Below are 25,871 nucleotides of genomic sequence, written 5' to 3' on the forward strand. Positions count from 1 at the left end.
TCCCCCCTCTTAAAAAAAAAAAAAAAGGAAAAAAAAAAAAAACTTGGCTGATAACTTGGATTTAAAAAGAAAGGCGAGGAAAAGCCCCAGCCCCTTGCCTGCGCGGTCGGGAGGACGGGAGGGCGGCCGGGCGCGGGTGCCGGTGCCGGTGCCGGCGGGCCTGGATGCTGGGGCTGTAGGGGGGGGGGCATGGCCGACAAGCGGCGGTCCTCGCCCGGCACCACCATGAGCCTGAAGGCTCACGCCTTCTCCGTGGAGGCTCTCATCGGCGCCGAGAAGCAGCAGCAGCAGCAGCAGCAGCAGCAGCAGCAGCGGCAGCCCAAGCGGCGGAAGCTGGGCGGCGAGGACGAGGCGGCGGACGACGAAGGGGGCAGCGGCTGCTGCGCCAAGAGCTCCCCCGCCGCCGGCGGCAGGACCTGCGGCGACATGGAGCTGGGCTGCGCCGCCCGCGGGCCCGCCGGTGAGTGACCACCCCCGGCCCCGACCCCCGGCCCGACCCCCGGCCCCGGCCCCGATCCCCGCGGGAGGCCGTCGGGTGCCGCCAGGCGGTGGAGCCGCCGCCGTGGGGGCCGTTCGCCACGAACTCGTGCCGGTGCCCGCGGCTCCGTGCGGAGGATCCGCGCCCCGGGACGCGCCCGCCCGCCGCAGCCCCGCCGTGGGTACGCGGCCCGGCGCGGAAGGCCGCGGCCCAGGCCCGGTGTCGGTGCCGGGCGGGCCCCGCCGCTCGTTCCCCCGGCCCATGGGGCTTCCTCCCCGTCTCTGATCTCTCCGCAGGCAGCGGAGGCGAGGACGGCTTCCCGGCGGGGTCCCCGGCCGCCTCGCCCGGCGGTTCCCCGAAGGGCTCGAGGCCCGGCTCGCCGCTGCCCGCCCCGCAGGCGCCGCGGGTGGACCTGCAGGGCGCCGAGCTCTGGAAGCGCTTCCACGAGATCGGCACCGAGATGATCATCACCAAGGCCGGAAGGTAACGGGCACCCCGGGGCGCTGCGGGGCCGGCCCGGCACCCCGCGGCCTCCCCCAGCACCGCGACGGCCGCTGGAGGCGGCGGGCACCGGCCGCCGCGTGAAAACGGGCGAGAAAATGTCAAAAAAAAAAAAAAAAAAAAAGGAGAGAGAAATATTTACACGCCGGGGAGATGGCGAGAGTTTCAGATGGGCATGTGGCCGCGTGGGGTTTCCTGTTCGTTAGGGTGAAGCCTGCGAGCGCCGCGTCCTTCTGAGGGGAAACTTTTCCCCCTTTGCCAGTGGATACAGATGGTAAAAACCTGGATAGTATAAAAGTATCTGAACTTATTAGAAATTACAAAAACATATTTTATTGAATCCATATGCTACCTTCTGCGTTTTCAGAGAGGTTTTATTAATGATTGAAACGCAGTCTTAAACAGCACAAAGCAACATTTGTCTTAGCAGGGTCCAGTCAGGGATTTTCTTTTTTATCTTACAGGTGCACTGAAATAACAGTGCAAACTGGTTAACCACAGTCAGGTTTACCCTCCTGTGTTGTTTTTTTTCTTTTTTTTTTCTTTTTTTCCAGAAATAAAGAGAGATAGGATTTTTCTTTCCAGTAACGACTTTTAATTGATTTTTTTTTTTTTTGAAGAGCAGCAAATACTGGATAAAGTGGAACGGCTTTCAGGTTTATAAAGCACAGAAAAGTACCTTTCATTAGCTCGCAGTCAGCTCGACGTTGCGACGTTTCTTTTTTTGGCATCGAGAATGAACTTTCTTGATTAAAAGCCATGCCAAGCATACGGTGAAATAAATGCATTTTTTTATGTAAAAACCGCTGCATCAGTTAATTAATCAATTTTCTCCATAGAAGGATCTAAATTGTGAATGTATTTTTTAGAAATTACCCTGTACGTTCGTTTCTGCTTTCAATAAAGAAGTTTTACTATACCTTTCAAAGACAGAGTAACTCTTGCACTTCACCTTTAGTAAGTTGCAGACAGGAAGTCCGTCTCAATAAAGACCATATTGTTTGGTTATAGCATGGCACATTGGTTTTTATAACTGCATCCTTGCAGTGTTATAATTGTATCACCATGGATTCAACTTTGTAATTTGCTGATATACAAATGATACACCATTTGCCACTGTCAGTTAAAGCAACTGGCAATTTACATTTCTGTAAGCGTTGCTGTTCCTGGACGGAAATGGTTTTTGCACATCTCCAGAAATAAATTTCTAGTTAATATTTCTAACGGACTCTAAACACGCGTACTGCTGAAGTAGAGTCTCAAAACAAAATGATTCACTGTCTAACAAGAAAGCTGAAATGATGTGGTAATAGTTGCACTCCCAAAGCGTATCCCAAAACATACGAAGCATTGTTCAAGTAAATGCACTTTAAAAATCTGTTTTGACATATCGAATGGACCATTTCATGGCTATGTAACTGTAATCGTCAAAAAGGACTCTGTAGGCTAAAAGGAAGAACGAGAAAAATCCCACGAACTGGTTACTTTTCCTAAACAACCATTCCCAAGTCTGTTTCGTATTAAAAATGACCTCTCTCTTTCCATGTTCAGGCGGATGTTTCCCGCAATGAGGGTGAAGATCTCAGGTTTAGACCCACATCAGCAGTATTACATTGCTATGGATATTGTGCCAGTGGATAACAAAAGATACAGGTACGGTGGCTTTATGGCAAAAAACACATCGTGCAAGCTGTAGGGATCTTGGCTATTGGAAGAAAATATTAACAGCATGTGAATTAGCAGAAGGCAGTGTTTAACCCTCCTACTGATTCCTATTTTCATCCTGGTACGTTAAAAAAAAAAAACAAACAAATAAACCAACAACAACAAAAAACACTGTGCCAAGGTGCCAAGTATGCAAAAATAACTGCAGTGTTGTCGAAGCTCTTTATACCTTTGGCTTATGTTGTATGTGTGCTGTGGGCAACCACCAGGTCTTTTGCTTTCACAGACTGCAGTTCGAGTACAGTCAGAGAAACATTATCATATATTATTCCTCATCACGTCAGTGGCAATTAGTTCCTGTTAACAAATAAATATGTAAATAAACATTTTTTCTAGGGTTGCATAACTTTAACATTAACAAATAACCTTATATCATTAATATCTGATTTAATGGCATTAGAATGTAATGCACATAAGCTTTCTTGGTCGTCCTTCAAATTGATTCTTTCATTTACTTCAATAGTTGTTTATCACTGAGATACTTGGTTGCTTAGATTCACAAAGGGTAATGTTTCTAATTACTGTTTTTTAAACAATCAATGGCATTATTGTCCGAGGAATAATGTGAGGAACAAAAGTACTTGTTCTTCCAACATTTGAGAGTAGGAATTTTGTGCTTAAACTCTTACTATTGCAAGGGTAGTTTTATTTCTAGTGAGCTAGTTCCACTTCATTGAAACCACTGGTCCTTTAGAAATGATAGCAACATTGGGCCCACAGCAGTTATTCCTATGAGTTCTAGAAGTTTTGTATGTCTTGCTTTACAAACGTGATCCTGTTCTCTGTAGTAGCCAGGAGCAGCCTTGCCAAGTAATTCAGTGGAGGCAGGAATGGGTCCTTACCCGTTGCTGTTTTGATTGTTTCAACCCTATACTTAGTATAATTTACGGAAAACCGCTGCAGATTTAATTGTGGAAGTAGGAATATTTCAGACTAAGACTAAAAGGTTGGTTCTTCAGGAATGCTTCCTTATTTCCTGAACAAACACTGCACTATGTTTTTTTGCATGTCCTTACCTCATTGACTGTAATTTTGTCCTTTTCTCATGCGGTATGTAAGCAGTTTCTTATGAACATTTTTGATTTTGAATTTTTCAACAAGGTGTCTGTAGAAATGCTGAGCATGTCCAGTATGTATACCTAGGGGAGGCTTTTCTGATTGTACCGTAGGGGGAAAAAGGCTCTTTTTTCATTTTTTTTTTGAACAGAGAAGTGCAGCTGAAATGAAAGTCTTTTTTTTTTTTTTTTTTTGTCTTTGTGTTGCAAGTGTACTTTTACTTAGCAATCTAAGCATATAATTCCTAGAAGGTCTGAGCAGTTTCTTAATTCACAAGAAGAGCAAGGTAAATATTCCAGATTGAACAGAAATGTTAATATTAAAAACAGTGACAGCAAGCATGAGTTGTTTAAAATGCACTGTATTTAAAATAAATATTTTCATGCTGATCCGCACCGTCTGCCCAATGAGATGCATGGTCTCCAGATAAGCACTTAACAAAAGTTGTATGACGGGCAGTGTTTTCGTAATTGGCAAACTTAAATTTCTGTAATCATATTTTAGTACCACACCTTTAATCATCCTGCTAGACATTCATGTTTTACTTGATTCCCCTTTTCATCGTTTGCTATGCAATCTCCACATAAATTTATTGCTGACTTACTTTAACTCCTACTGTTCATGTGGCTTTGCAAACTGATTGCCTTGCTGATCTTTATGTTTGAAAGATGCAATAGCAGTCATATACTGAGCCTAGTCGCTAGCTGTCATAGCAGACAGCAAAACTAAACAGAAGTGAAGAAAATTGCATGTAGATCTAGATTTCTAGCAAATCTGGATCCCACTGTAAATATTAGGAAGCTTAAAGTGTGGTTCAAAATATTCTATTTTTATGGCATTATTTACTTTTGTAGGAAAAACGTGTATTGAGTATAAAACAACAAATATAAAATAAATGAAAAATGTTAGAATGGTTGACAGTGTGGATTAGGGTTGAGAACTTCTCTCCAGAGAGGATTCAGGAGAGGGTGTTGCCACTGTTCTAGATCTTAGTTTTCCAGCTTGATATGAATTGTATGAAGGGATTCGTGTATTGGATCACTTTGTTTTAATTTCTTATTATATTGTTTGTCTTTTTTTGCTAAGGAACTGAATTGTACAAACACATGATTTGGTATTCTTTCCTGTTTTTATTAGAAAATACAGCTCATTTACAGGAATTTTACTGTACTCGGGAAAAAATACCTTGACATTTTTAATTAGTCCTTTTTAAACTGCTCTGTGAAGCATCTGCCTTTAAAATAAGTTTTCTACCAAAGAAGGCACTACTTTTATAAGAAAATGATTTTTTCAGCGTTGGCCTATCAAATGAAATATAAGCTGTGTTTTTTCATTTTTAAGCGTTTCTGCGATATTATTCAGAAAAAATAATAGTCTTGCAGAAATAGCTAGAACTTAGTTTGACATAGCTTCATTATTTTTCACAATCATAACGTTCTTTCCCTTCAGTAGCTTTATTTATAGACTCTTATATTAGAGTCAACATGTTAAATCTTCCATATATGGAATTACTACTTGATTTGATAAATGAGGGACCAGATTCTGCTCTGTTTGCTGATGCTTTTTCAGAGTGGAGCTGTAGCAGTCAATGAATTGACACCAGCTTAAAGTTCAGCGTGGAGGCTAACGTACAGACTGTTACTGATTTTAGGAAGACTAGGTTTGGTTGAAAGCATGGTTTTTAAACTTACCTTTGTGCAAACCAGAACTGTGTTTTGAAACTTAAATGATAACATTTATTGTCCTTTCATGCTGGTCAACTGATGGGTTCATGTTATATACATGGTCCCTAGTAGGTTAATCCTGAACAGGTCTGATAAATTATTTCAGATTTTGTGGCTACAGATATTTGTTTTCTTCTTATAGGTATGTTTATCATAGCTCCAAATGGATGGTGGCTGGTAATGCTGACTCCCCGGTACCACCTCGTGTTTATATTCACCCCGATTCACCTGCCTCTGGGGAAACGTGGATGAGACAAGTGATCAGCTTCGACAAACTGAAGCTCACTAATAATGAGCTTGACGATCAAGGGCATGTGAGTACTCGCTCTTCTACAGTATTATATGTAGGCACATTGCTCAGCCCTGAAAGACTCTGACATACAGCTTCAGGGTGCCAGAAATAGGCTTGACTTTTGAAAGCTGTTTTGGAACTTTACCGTCCAGATCTAAAATCTGCTTACTTTCTGCTCTGATAATTAACTGCTTATTAGAGCCTGCTGTTTTACTCCCCCCTCAAAAATAGAACTCCTTCTGCAAAGTAAGACTTTACAAGGCTAAATTGCCTAATATGAAGGGGCAGAATTGCTCTCATGTTTTCCCACCAAGCGTGTTACTCGCAACTTCTGCTCTGATCAAAAAGTACGTTTAAATTCACAAGTGGCTAGGAGAAACATTAATAGTGTGTAATAGCTTCATGTGAATAAAAATACACTTAACTATTTGTTTAACCTAAACATTTGTGTGAAATCCCATGAGGTGTTAATAATTGCAGTCAAAAACGAACAACATGGGAGCTGGGTTCGCTCCGATAATGATTTATTGCATACCTTATGAAGCAAGACCCTTTCACAGCTGAGGCTCATTACTTCTGAAAAAACTGGCGAAGACGTATGCAGTATGAGTGTTCTGTTTGCAAGTTCTAAATTGTTTAGTTATGACATTATCTAATGTGACAAAATGTGTTATGTTAATATTTCCTTTTCTCTTCAAAACTGTTGAAACATGACAGATGTAAGCCAGTATCTTTCTAGCAATCCTTAAAATAGTTTTAGCTGACACCTTAGGAAAAAATTAAAAAATGAGAATTGTTTTTTAGTCTGAGTGGAGTCTTTAATTTTGAAAAATCCAGTAATAAATGGCAAATGTTGGCTTACTTTCAAAAAGAGCATTGAATTCCAAGTGGTAGAGTTTTAAGATGTAAGAGGCAAGTTTTGAGACAGGATGTGGATTCCATTGTCCTTAGCATAGCCCAGTTTATTAAGCGGGATACTTTCTCCTTCATGGACAGGATTGAAAGAAAACGTACCTGGCACAAAGTACAAAGATACTACACGCATCTTTCAAAATAGTTGTAGCTCTGTGACATTAAGCCAGGTATTTTCTGAACACGTGTTCCAAGTATAAGTATGACTCTTTTTTTTCCCTATTTGTGTTTGCAAAGCAGATTAACTTGAGATTGTGGTCAAATTGCACAGGAGTTAAAACTTTTACAGTACAGACGCAGGAATACAGGAGATGGGCTGGGCTGAGCAAGCAAATAATGCAGTCGCAAGGATGAAAAATCTCCCTTTCTTATAATACTATTCATAATTTTGCTATGCTCTTCCTTAAAAAGCTCATGTGGGTATTTACATCTTTTGAATCAGCAGTGCTTTTGTTTAGGATTGTAAAAAAGGCATGGTGTGTTGTTTATTTCCAGAATTGCATTTATGGGGTCTCATTTGGCATTGTTTGTTTGACTGAGTACTGGCACAGGTAGTCCCTTAGTTTCCCCAGTATCTGCCTATTTGAGACTCTCTTTGAATGGGACTGATTTCTCTAAGCCCAGAGTATATTGTAATGGTTTACAAAGTGAAGCAGATGCGAATGGGTAGAACGTCACTTTTCTGATGGAGAGCAGGCTGGTTGCTTTCTGTACTTGGTGGTTTGTGAGGGGCAATGTGTGGATGCAGTGGTCCACCCATGCACTCGCAGTCACAAACTGCCCTGTGATAAAATCTCTGATACGTAGAGAATTGTATTACTGTGTTTTTCCTTCCCAGATCTTAGCTTTGTTTTTATTCAGAACCAAAACCTGTGTAGTGTACGCAGCACGCCATTATTCATAATGTGGGGGGATATAAATTTTTCTGGTCTTTAGTTAAGTGTTTTGATTTGGAAACACGTGAAGCAAAGCTCTAGTACAGCGATCTGAGACACATTGAACTGATTCAGAGCTACGGCAGTGCCCCTCCTCCCCAAAATGGAAATTTAAGTATTAAAATAAAAGGACAAAAGAAGGATGACTGTAAAATAATTTCATATTTCTCAAATCTGGGAAATTGCAAACATGTCATTCATAATTACCAGAAAAGGCAAAAGCAGAAAGCAGAAAAGTGTCTTTTCCAATGGGTACATTTTTTCTTTTAAAGCTATGGTAGTGTGGAATGCTGTATTGAAAAAGCTATGTAGCCTCTGAATGCCTCCAGCAATAATGGAAAACGAATAATCATATTTTGTGATGAATATAAAAAACAATTGTTTCTCATAAGCAGGAAGGAACCATTTTTCTCAAGAGGGTACCAGGGGAGGGATGGTGGATTAGAAGAGCCAGAGGTCAAGGTCATACTGTCCCTGGAATATTTGTTTTTACATCAAGTGTTCTGACTCTCCCACCCCTGTAGTGGGAGAAGGGATGTGTTTTAGGCTATTAGAAAGCATTTTTTTCATCCTCTTTTTCATCCTCTGCTTAGGCAGAATGGCTCAGAGAATCCTCTGTGGGGTCTCTGCATTCTGCCTTCCTTCTTCCAGTGATTCAAGCAGCACCGGGATTTAGCTGTTCTTTGGGTACACTTTCTGTGCTGCCTGGTTCTGGGGCTTTATTCCTTGTTGAGATCATTCCTTTATTCTTACCGTCCTCCTCAGAGGTGTCAGCTATTGCAGAGTGTTTGCATTAAAATTCTAGGTCTCGGTTTTGATCTTGCGGACGCAAATTTCCATTGAGGTAGAGAGTTCGCATGAGATCAACCCAGAGCCCTTTTACCAGAGTATTAACTCTCAGAGTCACTGACAGAAGTGACTCACGTTCACGGGAACGGGCACTCTATTTGCAAACAGACGCTAAGGTAGTATTTCTGTGTAGTATTTATATTGTGGTAGTAACTAATGGCAGCCAGCTCCTCTTGCGTTGTGCTGGCCCTGTGGTAAATGGCAGCGCCGGCCCGGGATTAGCTTCTTGTTCAAGGGATCGGCCATCTCTGAGACAACTTGTTTTGCTGCTCTAACGCTTCTGGACTTCTTGCTGCCTGCTGCTATTTTCATCAGCATTTTGGGTGGGAGTTTGTGACGACGTAATTTTATAGTGCTGTTCCGTGGAGGGGTTTTGAAGTACATCTGCACGTAGGACACTCTCTGATACTTGGGTTCCCGTGCAGGCTGAGGAGATCAAGCAAAATTTGTAAGGATATGTTTTCCTTCTGTATTTTTGATCTCAGAAGGGAGTCATAGAATGAATTCCCTGCTTTGGAAAGATTGTGTGCCCTTACGGTTATTAAGGCTCGACAACACCATTAAAGTCTTTACTGTGGCATTTTTTGTCATACATCTGAGTTATGGTACAGAAAAGTGAATCTGTGTTTTGCAATTGACACTGAGAAGTGTGTGGTTTGGGTGCTCTTTGTCTCATGTGTCAATGCCGCTCACCTCCAGTCTTTGGAATAATTGCTGTGTTGTAAAATCAGTCTCTCTCTCACTCTGGTTAGAATTGGTTGATTTTTCTATTTTGTTGCGGTTTTATATCTGCATTTTGACAGAGGGCAAGAGTCAGTATTTTTGATGCTGTTCTCTGTGCTTTTCAACTAAGTATTTATTTGATGCAGAAGAACATCTAACTTTTAGTGAAAATGAGGCCGTTAGTATGTTAATTGTTCCATGGTAGTTTGTTTTTTTTTTTTCCCTTCCCCGATTTGAAAGTGGGGTGAGGCTGGAGGCAGAGGCGGGCGCTTGCTCTGCCCAGACTTGGCTCCAAGCAGTAAGCTCTGCTTACAGTCAGTGGGTAGTAACATCTTCTTGTCACAATGAAAAGCTGGAAAACATCAGCATTTGCACTTGCAGTTTCTGCCTTTGTGAAAAGAGAATTCGTGCTCCTTGGCTCCACACATTACCCTGACTGCAGAAAGCCTGACTGTGTGGGCTTTGCTTGATACAGAAAGATTTTTGGAGACAACAGCAGTGAGGTGAGGACAATGCCACCACGCCACAGCAGAACTGGGCTCACCGGTGCTGGCACTGACAGTACCATGGCAGTACCTAAGGTCTCATCATGGCAGCATCTTTCAAAACACCTGTTGAGGAGGTAATTCTGGCCAGAAAATGCTTCGTGCATTTGTAGGTGCGGTGGCCATGACTCTATGCTGCCTTCATCTCGCCCCAGCCTACTCCTGCCTTCATGCTGCAGGGCTGTTGCCTCGTCCTCCCTGCCCAGGTAGATCATATCGTGGGAGCTGCTGCGGTGACAGAGTCACAACTCTGAGAACTTTACATTTAGAGAGATGTATTCCCCCGGGAAGTGACGGTGCAGTGCTGGTAGGCGCCATCCCTCTCGGCTCTCGTCGGAGCCACTGTGCCGTTTGTCCACATGTGGTGGAGGGCTCGAATATGGTGCCTCGATACACCAGAGAAAGACTGGCTGTTTTGTAAGCCTATGGTAGCGAAGCTAATGTCTGAGGTTGGTGATTTTGTTAGGAAAATATTAGGGCACGTCTGAAGACAGCTCACTCGTTTAGGAAAACTATCTAACCCAGCGCAGGGACAAAAGAGCCTGGGACTTTGCTGTGAGCAGGGCTCCCCTGCTCTCCTTGTGCTCGTCCCGGGAGGGATGAAACTGTGCCCGGGGTCCTTCCGCACAGCTGGGCAGGGTGGCAGAGGGAGGCTCACAGCGCGGATCTGGGAAGCCGCTCTCCTCCCTGCCCTGCCCGAGGCCCCAGCACTGTTCCAGGCTTTCGGAGCGGGCGTCGCATCTGCTTCTCCTTTTACTCCCTTTCTACATGGTGTTGCTCTCTAATTCACTAGGACTTGGCAGTTAGGTATAATTTATTTAAAATTCAAAATCCCTATAACTAACAAAGATTCCCATCGTACAAGGCATGGTACAAAATGAAGAACATTTTTTTTTTTTTTTCCTGCTGTGGGTCATTAATGGGCTAACAGTGTATCAGCACAGGAAATTTCAGTACAGCACAGAGCCAAGCCAGGTTGCTTTTACGAGATGACAAGGATCAGTTTAGCCATAATACCAACCCAGATAAGGAGTGGAAAGTGCTGCTGGGACTTTACTTGTTCTGGTACGTGAACAAGGTTGTTCACAGCTGCCTGGGTTATCGTTGCATACACGGGCAAGTCTGCCGTGTGGGCAAGCAGTCATATACACCACAAAGCTGATGGGTTACAGTAAGCAGAATGGGAGCAGAGCGTGGCGTGCTCAGTTGTACACAGGCAGATGACAAGGCATAGAATAACGATGGGCTTGAACGGGGGAACAGGGCTTTCCTTGATGATTTTTTTTTTCCTGTTGCATCAGTACCTCCCCTAGTATCACTGGGTGTTCACAGGAAAACAGGGTCAGGAATGTGCTGTCCTCTCTACATTTTCATTTTGTAGATCTTTGCCAACAGAGGACTGAAAGGATTGTTATAAAGGAGAATACACATTTGTATGATAAAAATCTTGCTTATGCAAGACTCTGAAAACTGGGAAAAGGCCTCATATGAGAACATCCGTAGGGCACTCCCTGAGCAAATTAATTGGAGCCTGTGATGTCATTGTCAAAACCTTACTTACAGGCTAATAAAAACCCTGATTATCCAGAAACTTGGCTTATCCAAAATGGGGTCGTGTCATCTGGCTAGGACCAAGTGTAATAAACTAGCCAAACGCTAGTTTAGCCAGATGAATGTAATGTCTTCTGTGTCATTTGGATGAATGAACTTCCATGGTATCTGGCATTCAGGCATAAGGGCTCTGTCAAGTGCCTGCACACATACACGTTCTGAGGCTACTCAAGGAGCAGGAAATTAAAAAACTTCCCCTGAATTTTGATTAGGGGTTCCACAAGCCAATAGCCATAGGGCTATTTATTTATCAAGTTACTAATTTCTTAGGCTTTCCAAAAATAATAGTTGAGCTTCCAATTATTCTTTTTTCTTGAAATCTTCTATTTTCGTAGTGGTTAGCTGAAGTGGCGTAGAGTAAAATAAAGGAAAAATTTCGTATGTTAAATTTCCTCTAAAATTTGGGAGCAATACCAAGAATTACGTTTAACTTTATGCACTATGAGTTCATATTGTTCTTGTTTATCCTTTATTATGAATTGAGCGTTGTGTGCTGGGAGGGATTTGTGTATTGATACTCATTGTCTGTAAACGTATTACAAACCTAGGCTTAGTAACATTTTAAGCTTTTGGCTTTTGGTGTTATTTTACTCCTATTTTCTACTGGTTCAGACTATAAGAGTCTCAGATCATGTTCAAAACAAAATACATTTCCAGCCTTCTGGATATCAAGAAGAAAAATGCTTCAAGCATATCCTGAAGGCTCCAAAAACAAAAGGCAAATGCTGCTGTTGTTAATTGTGTTAGATCAAATCCAGGCTCAAGTGGAAAAAAACAAAAAAGAAAAGGGTGACAAAACTTTCCTAATTCCAGTGGGACCAGAACTTCACTCCTTTTTTTTTTTTTTTTTCTGAGCTCATCCCCTGATTGTGGAGCTCCTGAGTCATAATTTCTAAATGCTTAGGGTTGGCAATAACATAAATGCACAGACTACTGTAATAACAACCTCCAGAGGTTAAAACAAACATTTGATTTCCAGTAAGTGGCATGGTAAACACAAGCCATAAGCTGTGGTTCCAAAAAGCTATTAGTCCTGGAACAACAGGGTGTCCTTTCTAATAAAAGTTATCTTTTTCCTTTCTTTTGATTGCATAGATTATCCTTCACTCTATGCATAAATACCAGCCTCGTGTCCACGTCATCCGAAAAGACTGTGGAGATGATCTGTCCCCCGTCAAGCCTATCCCTTCAGGAGAAGGGGTCAAAGCGTTCTCCTTTCCAGAGACAGTTTTCACTACTGTCACGGCATACCAAAATCAACAGGTAACTCAGGCTTTCTGCTTAGCACTTTTCTGGTTTTTCAGAGTAGACCAGAGAAGTGTGAGACAGGAAAAAAGAATATATGTTGGTTATACCATCAGGCAGCATTGCCTAAACCCCTTTAATATTACAAGTAGCTTTCACTAGTAGTATTGCAGCAGCGCCCAGAGGCTGTAGCTGAGACTTCAGGCCATGTGGGCTAGGTGCTGCCTGTAAAAAGTCGTTTTTGTAATGAAGATCTCGCTGTCTAAGTTGACAACATAGTTAATAGTGTCTTAATCATAAATGCAGCATTGAAGAAGAAGGCAAAGAGGAATTTGTTTTTTAAAGGTGTTTTTGTACCTGTACATGTAGATCAGATAGAATTTTTAAAGCACTTTTGGGCCTGACTCCAGTAATTTCAAAACTCTGTCTGAAAAATGTGCCCCAATACTTTAAAAGAGAAGCTAAGGTCTGAAGAAAGTAGCTGTAATTTTTATTAATTGGATTCAGCATATATTATTAACTGAAATTTATCCGCACAGACTCAACGTTTGCCTCTTATCACCACTTGTTTAAATATTCATATACAGAGTGACACCATATTTAGTGTTGTAACATTTTATGAATTCCATATAATAGCTATATTTTGGGAAATTATAAATGCCTTGTTATCTTTACAGAGAGAACCATGTCAGTAATGGCAAGAGACCCAACTAAATAATGAGATACAATTACTTGGTGCCTACCATGTTTATTTAAATGAATTACAAGTATCTTATGGTTTTTTTTTGTTTTTGTTTTTTTTTTTGAGAGGATAATAGCCCAGCGATAATCTCTCTTTTCACATTTCCTTCTTGGCCCATACAGAAATAAAATTTAATTTAAGTTTTATTGCGATTAGGCAATATACTCTCTTAGGTGAAGAATGACATTTTCCAGAAGATTTTCCTCAAGAATTCCAACCTGCCAGTTAGTAGCATTAAATACCTATTAGCTTCTCAGGGGATTTGCAAAAATAATGGTCAGAAGGCTGGGCCTTATTTTGCAGTGTTTCAAGAGAGCTTTCTTAAACCATGCAAATAGTAAGACATTTCTACTTAAAATGAATGGAGCTAGAACATTCAACTGTCAGCTTAATTCTGTCAGGAGAGTCATTTTTTGGACTTCTTAGATAAATTTGTAGATACTAATTTTTTTAATCATCTTTACAGATAACTCGTCTGAAGATTGACAGGAATCCATTTGCCAAAGGGTTTAGAGATTCAGGACGCAACAGGTAGGTGCTGGGAAGGAGATGGGCTTCCTGCTGCTGACAGAATCAGTCTGTGAAGGCTAGTAGTGGGTATTCTTCATACAGATGGGAATAGCTGTATTTACAGACAAATTAGTCTGAGGACTCAGACTCCCTGAGGGAGCACTTAGGCTTCCCAGTAGCATTCTCAGTGGTGGCTTCCTGTTCCTACTCCTCTGACCCTCGGAGATCAAGAACTGGTTGGCACGTGGCTTGACTCATGTACTCAAGTTTCCTTTGGAAACTGCAGCATACTGTGAAGGCTGAAAATGGAGTCAGTGCATCCTGAGGTCTGAGATTTTTGAGGGTATGAGCAGGGTGTGCTCCAGGACTGGGGAGCAGGGAAGAACTTGCAGCCAAGGAGGCTGTGTCACCACTGTGCTGGGAGCAGTGTTCTCGGGCATTGCAGTGGGTGTGTAGGTAACGATACTGACCCAGGCATGGGAGTTTTCAAAAGCCAGAAGGCAAGTTTGGGAGGGAGCACAGCTGGCCAACAGGAGCGGCCACTCCTGAAGTCTCCTATTCCTCCTGGCTAGAGAAACAAATTTGCAGATACCAGTATCGAACTATAAGCTCAGACTCTCCTGCATTTAGTGGCATTTAGTATGGATGAGTGGCTCATTGTTTTCTCTTAAAGGGGGAGAAACTAATTCTCCTCATGCAGTAACCTTATGGTTATTAAATTTGTGTAGGTGGGAGACCTGTGTTCAAGTGTCTCTTTCGCTTAAAGAGTTTTAAATCCACTTTCTAAGTGAATGCTTTTCGTACTGGGCTATAGATGACCTTGAAACAGGCCTGGTTTCCACCTCTTCTGTTGCAGTTGGACTGATTAATTGCTTGTTCTTTCTTGATCCACGATTCTTTCAAAATAGCAATAGGGAATCTGAGTAGTGTGAAGTGGAGACTTGGGTCTGGTCCCTGTTGCCAGCACAGATGAAGTATCTTATCCAAAGACTGTTCAATGCAAAATACTTAAGCCTGTTATGAATTTCATGTTAAACCATTTCAGCTAAAAAAAGAAGCATTTAATTGTGGTGCATAGTATACATCAGTTCCAGTGACCACTTTGCGTTTGCTGTCTACAGCTGCTATATTTATGACCTCGCCTTCCAGAGAAGGGAGCAGATTGTATACCAGGAGGAATGTTCAGAGAGTATCTTTTGTTAGCTGCCTTAGTGAGCTTTTCTTTTAGCACAGGCTACAACATTAAAAAACATTTTGTGCTTCCACCTGAGTTAACTAAAGGTTGAGACAGAACAGCAAACAAAAAGTGTATTTTTTAGAAGATGAACGTGGGGTGGGGTTATAAAAATTTACAGGAGCACACTGCAAGTGTCGTTTTGGTTTACACTCTGTATTTGCTGCTTTCTAAGGTTTTTGTCTTCTAGCAAAAACCAACTGGCATTACTCTGTCCTGAAGCCTGGAAGGGATGTCCCATGCACTGGCATAAATAGACTTTTGTCCTCTTTTGTAGCATTCTATACTGCAAATAAATGAACAGTAACTTCCAGATAAATACAGTGCCTGAAGAAGCAAAACAAACCATGTGTACTTGAGCAAGAAAAAAAAGGCTGCACATGCCCCATTTGACAGCTCTCCATAGGCAGTGTCTCTGCCATGCATGCTTCTTGCAGAGCTATAAAATAAATGCTAAGGAGCCATCTAAAAAGTGTGCAACCCTGACTCCTCTGAAGCTTCTGACTAAGTGAGGTCAGAATTTCATACATGATGCTCTATGAAACAAGAGAAAATACCCTTGAAAATAGAGAGGAAAGGCTCATTCTGAAAGCAGTCCTGAACTGGATATACGTGGCCAGACACTCCCGATACTGTCTGAATATGATGTAGGTGCTGTGAGTGTGCTGCATCTGCAACTGTGCAAGTCTTGTTATAGTTACTGGGGCTGTCCAGGGAGGTTTTTTGGTTTGGCTGCTAGGAATCAGTTTGGTTCAGGCATTAAAAAAAAAAAAAAGCCGCATGATATTTGAATTGAAAACAGTTACAGTTTACAGAAATGGATTATGAGGCCAGTCTTGTAGAAAGTGCCTCTGTATAAAAGTTTCAGAATTGGCTTTAGATAAGGTCCAAAAGCTTTTACTGTCATATATGCACTCATTACAGAAGTGACTCTTGCCTGTTGCAAATAGACATTTGTTTACTGAACTCTGTATTGCTGTTTTCTTCCATAGGATCTGTGGCACCGAATAAGTAGGCTTGGGAATGCAGCTTAGATTTATAATTGTTGAGGAAAACAGTAGTTTACTCAGTTGATTATTAATTTACTCTGTTGCTGAACATTGATATTAAGTATTAAGATTCTGTTATCTTCATTGCTCTGGCTGTTACACTCATTGCCTAGGCATTTTAGTCTGCAAAAGTGTGAAAAATGCTGTGCACCATTCCGTCGAACTTTTCAATGTTGCTTTAATTATTGCAGCTACCTTATTCTGCACTGCTGCATGCAATAATTCTGTTTAATTAAAATATTCCCTTTCAGGTCATTCCCTTTCAGCCCCACAGGCTATTTTACAGAAATCAGTAGCTTCACCTTTTAAAAGCATTCCCTGTACATTTGCAAAGTGCAACAGAATTTATGTGCTGAGAATAGTTTCATTCTTCAGCTAGGCCTTAAGTTTGACCCTATAAAAACTTTTACTCAGGAAAGGACCAGAATTTCTCTCTTTAAATACTTCAGGAAAAAACATAACTGTTTTGTTAAATAAACTTGGCCATTTGATAGCATAAATTAGGGTGGTGATAAAATGTGGAAATTGTTCGAAGGCATCTTGTATAAATTATCACCTTGGCTACACTCCTCCAGGAGGTGGCTTTTATCTCTACTTTAACTAGAAATGAAAATTCACCATTACTGCAGAAAATGAAGGCTATCTTTTTAGTCCAGGTTCAGCTAATAAATACTTTATAACCATTTCCTGAAGTACATTTGTGATCCTCCTGGAAACGCAATGTGGAAGAAGCAGTATCAGAAGAACATGTTGGTAGCTTCAAATTGGTCTATTTGCATAATTCCAGTTTACATAGTGTTGCTGCGCAAAGGCAAGCACTTGTATTTGGTTTGTGCCTGATGTTGACACTTAACAGGCCTTTGGGGCTCAGCAGCCAAAAATAACAGCAAAATTATACCTCTGAGCTGCATTATTTATAAAATACTGTCAGAAAGCAAATGAGCCTTTACCTTCCGGAAATAGAGATTCTTTTAGATATTATCTGTCAAAATTGTTTAGCCAGATATTTCTGTTTTGTCATGACATTGTAGAAAGAAAATGATTGAAGATTTTTAGTTTCTAAAGGCATGTTGCCGAGCACATAATGACAGAGATACAACATTACTTTTTTTTTTTTTTTACATTTTAGTAGCAAAAGAGCTGTACACTCATGCCTTGCTCATGTTGTGAGCTTGATTTTCCAACTCATCAACAAAGACTGGAAGTCCAGTTTCAATAACAGTTGTCAGTTGATCACCTTTGTTCTAGTCAGAAATAGGAGATCATCTTCCTGGCAATTAGAGCAGTTGCTCTTAAGGAAATGTCATACTAGGAAATTATTTAACATCATAACACTTAACAGCCTCACCCCCCAAAAAAACAACATCCCCCCAAAATAATACTGAAATAGAAAAGGGGACTTGTAGAAACAAGAAACTCTTTGCATGCTATCAGCCAAGTGACTGCACATCACAGAATATCATGGGTTAGCATGTAAGATTATTCTAAAAAAACAGAATGAACTTCAAAATAATCCTGAAATGTTAATATTTTTATATGTTTCTGAGGTATTCAGAGAAATGTGACAAAATATAGCTTTCTATAATAATGCAATGATGTTTTTGTTCTAAATAGGATGGGACTGGAAGCTTTGGTAGAGTCTTATGCCTTCTGGAGACCTTCACTAAGGACACTTACATTTGAAGATATACCTGGGATACCCAAACAAGGTAACGGTCTTCTTTGTGGTTTTTCAAAACAAAAATGCATGAAGGTAAAGTTTTATGCCCATCATTCCTTACAAAAATCTAGGTAAGTGGCTCACCTGCAGAAAATGCGACCAGCCAACCCCACTGCAGGCCATCACCTCTCATCAGCATTAGTCTAAGCTAGAAAACAAGTGCTAACTTAAGGACTGTGGCAGCAAAAATATTAGGTCATAAAGATAGATCAGATCACATGTGGAGGAAGATGACATTTAAGGACAGAATAACCTTTTATTTAGTGTTACGCTCTGGCTAGCTACACAAGGCAGAGTTATTATTAGTGAATTCTGTTCTACACATCCAAACTCAAAAGTTGGAAATACATTGCGTTTAAGAAAAAAAAAAAAGAGGAATGAAAGAAACGGTGTCATCAATGTATTGAATAAATAGTTGCAAGCTTAAGTTTGCTTCCTCCTTGGAAAGCTTTCTTGATTCTTGAAGACCAATAAATTGTTCAGTGAAAGTCCCTACAAACTTTATATGTATCCTAGAGCTTGAAAAAACGGATCTCCTCTCCATTCTTTTTCCTACTCCCCAGTCCATAACCTCTTGGCTTTCATTTTCCCCATCATAGAGGTAGTGCTGTGGGAGAGGGGGGTATTTAAATGGCCTGTCTGTAGAAAGAGGGGACTTTCTGTACTCTTTTCTGAGTTCCTTTATTTCCAGAGCATCCCTGTGCGTATAGAATACTTCTCAGACTTTTCACAGCTAAATCAGACTTCTTGCTCTTGGGTCTTAACATTTCCTGCTATCAAATTTACAGACATCCTATCTGCTTTCTTGGTAATATATTCCATAGTCATTTGGCATCTTCAGAGCAAAAACTCAGAAAATAGAGAAACACACAAAAATCACTTTTTTAACTTCTCCTTAGCCCACTCCTTTGAAAATCTTGAGCATAAGGGTTTGATGTGGGCAGTTAAAAAGGAGGTTTTGTGCCAAGTCACAGATATTTAGGGTAAGCATTGGCAAACTTTTGAGCAGAGAGTGGGGCTGGGGGCTGGTCCTTTTAAAAACACCTAGAATGAGGTGGTAGCACCAGCCTTTGTCAGACTGCATAAGACTGGCAGGCAACTAACTGTGGAGTTAACCTGTCTAGGAGACAGACCAGCTATATCGCCCTGTTTGTACATAGCAGGACTGTTTGAGAGCAGGGGAATTGCTGTTGCCTGAGGTTAAGGAGCTTGTTGAAGTTACTGCTGATGTTTGCAGAGTGGGAGCTCGGATCTGTGCAAAATCTTTAATCTCATGTGCCTTGGCCAGTAAGGGTGATTTAGAGCTTAGGCAAAAAGACTTGGTGAAAGACCCCATTAGAAATCTGTCCTGATTTTTAAAAGTGGCCATCTCAGACAGGAGAGGCATTTACATAGAAATCCTAGGATTTCTGGAATTTTGAGGTATCTCGTAGTGCTTTGTACCTGTTATTTGTTAGTAGAACAACAAGCAGGAGGCAGAGTTCACTGATAACTTATTTTTCTTTTTACTAGCTCACCTGTCATGAAAACCTGCGAGCTTACTGACAGTGTGTATCTCTGCATCATCAAGCAGTTTAATTGTTAACGTGATTCACAAACAGGAGAGACTTCCTTGCTAAGTGACTTTGGCCTAGAAGGCAGTGAAAGGCCCAAATCCATTTTTCTAAGCTCATTTTCCCAGGAGACATAATTTCTAAGAAAAAGAAGCTTTTCTTGCAGCTGGGAAACATTCAGTCCTCAGAAAAGGCTTCACCTGTTGTTAGCAGTTCATTTTTAGGAACACTCAGCACTGGTATTTGTGAGGTAAAAAGTTCTGATACCAGTAAATGAACAGTTCATCCACAGTTTGCTGCAAACCTAAACCTCCACCTTCACATTCAAGAAATGAAACAGCTCCATGCACAGTACTCAGCCTACACCTTTCCTGAAGTTTTATCTATGGGAGCCTCTATCATTTGAGATGAGGTGCTGGTTCCTTAGCTGGCGCTCTGGCAGTGACAGTTGGGCACAGAGCGAAGCATATGTCACACAGAGCAAGGGCTGAAACCCACTTCAGAGTATAGCAACAACAGAGACAATTCATAACTTTGAAGAAGGCTTCCTGTGGTGTGGTACTTGGATGGCTACACCTTGGCTGCCAGAATTTTCTTCCAGTGACAAACAAAGAGTAGTTAACCTTTCGAACAGGAGCTGTAAGGTTGGATGTATGGAGTGACGGTCACAAAAGCATAGGTTCAGTTCTTGGACAGGTCATTTCTTTAAAAATATGCATGTGCCATCCACACACACCTTCACATGTATGTAACAATATTTTTGAATTAATTTGTGCCAAGTGTTTCACATCAAGGGTTATTTTTAAAAGACAAAGGTCTTGATCTGTCATCTAGAAAATGAACCTTTCCCAACATGTTTCTTACGCTGTCATATTCTCTTCCAGGAAATGCAGGTTCCTCTACTTTACTCCAGGGATCTGGCAGTGGAGTGCCATCTACCCACCCTCACCTTTTGCCGGGTTCCCCTTGCTCATCTCCAGCCTTCCATCTCAGTCCCAACACTAGCCAGCTCTGTAGCCTTGCTCCAGCTGACTACACAGCTTGTGCCCGCTCAGGCTTGACCCTGAACAGATACAGCACTTCTTTGGCTGAAACCTACAACAGGCTCACAAACCAAACCAGTGAGACGTTTGCTCCCCCAAGGACTCCCTCCTATGTCGGTGTGTCAAGTAGCACAACTGTGAATATGTCAATGAGTGGCAATGATGGGGATGCGTTCAGCTGCCCACAAACTGGCTTATCTATGCAGATTTCAGGGATGTCTCCACAGCTCCAGTACATCATGCCATCCCCATCCAGCAATGCCTTTACCACTAATCAAACCCACCAAGGCTCCTACAACACATTTAGACTGCACAGTCCATGTGCGCTGTACGGATATAACTTTTCCACATCCCCTAAACTGGCTGCCAGTCCTGAGAAAATTGTTTCTTCCCAAGGAAGTTTCTTGGGGTCCTCGCCAAGTGGAACCATGACGGATCGGCAGATGTTGCCCCCTGTGGAAGGAGTGCACTTACTTAGCAGTGGGGGGCAGCAGAATTTCTTTGACTCTAGGACCCTAGGAAGCTTAACACTCTCGTCTTCTCAAGTGTCTGCACATATGGTTTGATGAAGCCTTTAAGTAAACGTACAGTATGTTTGGTGTCTACAATGTATTTCTTTTGGAATATGAAAGGACACTCAATGTAGCTTGTAAAGTGTGTGTATATATAATATGAGAGGAAGTTTCACTGAATTTTTGACTTGTTTGCGGCCAGATTATTCTCCTATTTTGAGTTACATGGAGTTTGTTGCGGCGCAGACTGCTTTAGTTTTCTGGTATAATACACTTAGTTGTATAACACGTTGGGACATATGCAACAAATTAAGTAAGACTTCCTCCCCTTTTCCCCCTCCTCTTTTCTAACCCCTTTAAAGAATGAAATGACACTTAGTGTATTAAACAACACAAACAAGCCCACTTACATTTCCTATAGTACTAGTGAGTTTCTTTAAAACATTCATACAATGGTAAGCTGATGCACCAAAGACATTTTACAAGCTTCTTCTCTGTTATAAGGGATATGAAGGGTATTTGGACTTTCAAGTGTTAAGCATCAAGCATCCAGCCTAAAATAGAAGTTTAGCTAATGGATTATTTACAAAGTAAACGGAAAGATTAGTTTGCCTTCTCATGATACACTGTTTTTAGCTTATCAACAGCACGGCATTCTTACTAGGATTTTTTTTCAGCATTAGTCTAGATTTATGATTAGGTATTTGGAGACAAATAACGCATATTCAAATTGTGGCGATATGAGTGATTTGAACCAACAGCAGAAGAAGTGGCATTCCTTGGTATAGAATGAACTTTGGGGTGCTACGTTTTTGTCAAAGGAAGGGCTTGATGCATTTTTTTTTCCTCCATAAATATTGCCTATAAGACATTTACTGGACAGTAGGATATTCTAATGTATCTTTCTTTTTGTATTTTTACTTTTTTAAAGGCAAATGCAGGTTTGATTTAGAAAAAAAAAAGTGCACAGGATGAGAAATTCCATTATTGGTTTTACCCTTTTGTGTGTGTTGTGATTTTTTTTTTAATAAGAGCAAAAAGTCTTCCATCCTCAGTGTCTCGTAAATAAATTGCCTGTAGCCATTAGACAAACAACCCAGTTTGCCCACAAATGTTGCTGGAAGCAGCACTTTGTCATAGTTGCCTCCCTGTAACATGGTCAAATTGGGACCAGGATTACAATAGGCAAAATTTCTTTAATAGTTTACTTTGAATGCTACCGCATGACACCTACAGCCTATTTCCCTCCCTCCAGGGAGCCATCTGTCTTCCTTTCTTGTTGCTTTCTGTCATGAGGCTACTACCATTCTGTTTCTTAAACAGTCTTTGCTGGGGAATTTGTTTATTTCCTTCCAATATCTGGTTTTAACTGGTGTTTGCAAGAACACAGATCAAAACCTGCTCCTGACCAAGCCTCTGTAGAGTGACAAGGACACAAGGAGATATTTGTCCTAGGGAAACTTCTGCCCTCATCTGCACCTGTACTGCCCTGGTGTGTGCCGGTTCTGCTGCGAGAGCTGCCTTCCAGATGCCTGCCTGTTGGAGCTGAAACAAGGAGGGTATGGAAGAGATTTTAATGCTTAGGAGGATGGGTTCAACGTTGCCCTAAACCTCCTCTATACTGTGCAGTTGATGTAAAGGCGTTTTAAAGTGGGTACAAATGTAATTGAAAATGCTTTCCTTATCGGCATTGAAGGAGAATAAGGCCCTCAGACTTAACATATTTCTCTGTTAGATTTTTCAGTGAAAGTGTATTGTTAAATTTTGCAAGAGTTCCAATGTCTTTCCTGGCAAACTGGGTTTATCCACTACCACTTCAAGAAATACTCAATGCAGCTAATGTTTATTCAGTGGATTAGAGATAATATATACAGAAGCATCCCTCTCTCTATCTCTTATTATTTGGGAATAGAAGGGAGACCACAAAAGCCTTAAAGCTTGTGGCTGGAGAAGGCTTTATTTCTATTAGTTATATATATGTTTATGTTAAAGAAGACACTTAGAATGTTCTCATTAGAGTTGGAATGACAAGAGGGTGAGGCTGCAATTAAAGAGACGTGGGTTTGCTTCTTTGCTGTTGTAAACTTCCCAAGTGACCTTGGGCAATTCACTCAGCCTTTCTGTGTCTAATTTTTTTCTTCTGTAAATTGTGCTAATAGCACTTCTTTGCCTCATAGGAAATGCTGGCAGTACATTGAACATGAAGATGTTCTTTACGTCTGATGTACCATGTGCCATACATTCAGGACGAATGGCTAGGTAGTGTTCATGTGTGAGGATAACAAAGAGCTTTCATGTACTTCGGGTCTGCTGCTAGTTTTGGCATTGCAGTTTTCTTTGAGTCAGACTTGACAGCAAAGACTTGCAAAGCTAAAAAAAAACTGTTCAAAAAACTCCCAGTAATAATTTGTGAAATGGTTCTAAGATGTGTAGATGATGGGAAAATTTTCAATTATGTACATTGTCATAGCTCTATTGGTTTAAATTAACGAGGCAGTTGTGTATTGTAATTCGTGTTCCAGCCAAAACTTTGAAATGTTGCAGTTCGACAAAGTGTTAAATGGGAGGAATGGTACAATTAATTTGTACATGAAAAAGGATAAGCAAGATAATTATCCATGTCATCTGAAGGGCCGTGACTGGGTAGAAACGTGGAAGAGCTAAGTTGTGCATGTTCCTGCAAGGGGAAAAAATAGGTTGTGCATGCATGTACATGGAGGTGCTCCTGGCAAGAGTATGTACTTTGTCTCCTGAGATTTTTTTAGAACTGGTCTCTTAGTTTTCCTCAAATGATTGCTATCATATAACCACACAATATTGTTTGAAACGTTTGTTCCTTAAAATCTGAATCATATTGTAAATACTTACTGATGTGTCATTGTGAAAAGACTAGCTTTTAATCAACATAGTAAATGCTACATATGCATTATATCTATAATTATATATCTGTATTTTACAAAAATGCCACAGAAAATATATTAAAGTGTGTATCTAAACACTTTTTACTATATTTGCAAGATTGAGGGGCTTGGGCCTTTTTTTTCTCTACAACTTCAGCAAAAATGAGGTAACTCTAAGGTAAGCTCTGAAACTGAAAGACTATTCAACAAGCTACAAGTATCCAACAAGTCTACAATTGTATGTTTCAGTTCAACTGTGTGCCACTGAACCTCTCTGTCATTTGTATGCAGAGGTTGTGATAGATGGTGGGCAAGAGGAGATGCTGAGGCTGACAGCAGAGCTGTGAGGTTTTGGAAGAAGGGAGTGAGTAGCTAGCCGTGCTAATTTTTCATAACCGATCTCATCCCAGCTGCCAAGACAAGTTCAGCAGCCCCTTATTAGCCAGGTCTGGGAAGTTAACTCTTCCACGTGACCAGGTGCTTGCTTGAGAGCTCAATGCCCTTCAAATCTTCTCTCTGTGCTTGTACTAAGGCAGAGTTTACGACCTATAATCAGCTGGGTATGCTGTGCCTCTATTCAGCAATGAGCAACATTTCTCCCCACAGAAATACCCTTAACCGTAGTGGCCTTATTTCCCATTGTACTGCAATAAATGATTCCATGTGACATAGGGCACAGAGCCTGAAAATATGATTGCTTTAGAATACTAGGGTTTCGTAGTCACTTAACACCAGCATTGTTACAAATGACCAGAATTAGGGCAAGAGAAGTAGGCATGAAAATGCTTGATCATAAATATCACGCCTCTGGAGAGAATGAAAACTTCTGTTTGTAATAAGAGGAGCCTTTTTTGGAGTGGTACAATCAGACACAGAGAAATCTCGTTTCTGCTTGAGCAGAGGACAACAGGACAAAATGACAGTGTTGGCAGTAATGTTAGCAAATCTGTACTGTGAGCAGTTCAGCATAGGGGATAGTTCACAGGTTCTGTGGGTGTATTTTTCATGTAAGGGTAATAGATCTAATTAGTCTGTATAGAAGTGTGTATAAAGGCTGAAAAGTAGATACCTCTAGGAGAGATTTATGTACCAACTTCACATATGAAATTGCTATTGCACTCTTCTGAATATGCTGTCAAAATCTCATAGCATTATTATTTATGTTTACTCTGAAATTCAAGTTTTAATGTCAACTACTGCAATTATCATAAAGGAGTAATAGTCTTTATGGGCTGCCTTTTCACTTCAGCTGAAAAAAATATATTGACTTGTCAGCTGAGCTCTTCAACTTAATGGGATCCTCAGATACAATATTTCTTGTATTTAGCACAAAGGTGTTACAGTCAGTTTAATATATGCAAAACTACAGTCAAATTCATGTTCTGCCTCGTTTTCCACAGTATTCCTCATTTACCAGTTAATTCAAAACACTGACAGGCCAAGATGGCACACGCTTTCAATAGGTGATGACATGCCCAGGAAATAACATTTCTAGAGAATTGAACTTGCCTTAAATGTTTTTATCAGTGTTGTTGTGTTCATGGACATAAAAAGTGCTTGTTAACAAAAAAGAGAAGAAGTCCTATGCAGTCTCCAATTACTTTTGCATAACAGTATCAAATTTTCCATAAAACTAACTTAGATACTTTGGTATCCTACACTCCGGACAGAGAGAGCAGTTCCAGCAAATGAGAAGCTGAGTCTTCTAGACATACTTGGAGGAAGATAGGGACCTAATTAGTGATAGTTTCTATTCATTGTTGATATCAAACCTGCATCCTCTTCATCTGAAATGGTTAAAACTACAGCTTTGTACAGAAATTTTCTAAATCTGTTCCTTGCCAAACACAGCTTGCTGTAGGCTGGTTGAAAGCCTGTCCCTTCTTCACGTATTGCCACCATTTCAGTTGCTTGCCTCTCTGCTTGCAAAAGCACCAGATAAGGTTTGCAGAGGAAGGGGCTTTTACCTCAAAGTACACTTCCACAGGAAGGACTCATTACCCACAGTGAAG

At 41.0% G+C, this 25,871-nt stretch overlaps 1 protein-coding gene across 1 annotated transcript; it reads left to right on the forward strand.

Annotated features, from left to right (window-relative positions):
* The first annotated feature begins 36 nt into the window (after positions 1-36).
* Positions 37-23,969, forward strand: TBX18 (T-box transcription factor 18). Its single transcript, XM_048079876.2, has 8 exons — positions 37-460; positions 775-961; positions 2,531-2,632; positions 5,627-5,798; positions 12,447-12,614; positions 13,805-13,869; positions 17,746-17,840; positions 20,289-23,969. Exons 1-8 carry the CDS (start codon positions 190-192, stop codon positions 21,011-21,013), a joined length of 1,785 nt encoding a protein of 594 aa, XP_047935833.2. The 5' UTR covers positions 37-189; the 3' UTR covers positions 21,014-23,969.
* The last annotated feature ends 1,902 nt before the right edge of the window (positions 23,970-25,871 follow it).

Source organism: Anser cygnoides, chromosome 3 (genome assembly GCF_040182565.1).
Source record: "Anser cygnoides isolate HZ-2024a breed goose chromosome 3, Taihu_goose_T2T_genome, whole genome shotgun sequence".
Taxonomy (NCBI): Eukaryota; Metazoa; Chordata; class Aves; order Anseriformes; family Anatidae; genus Anser; species Anser cygnoides.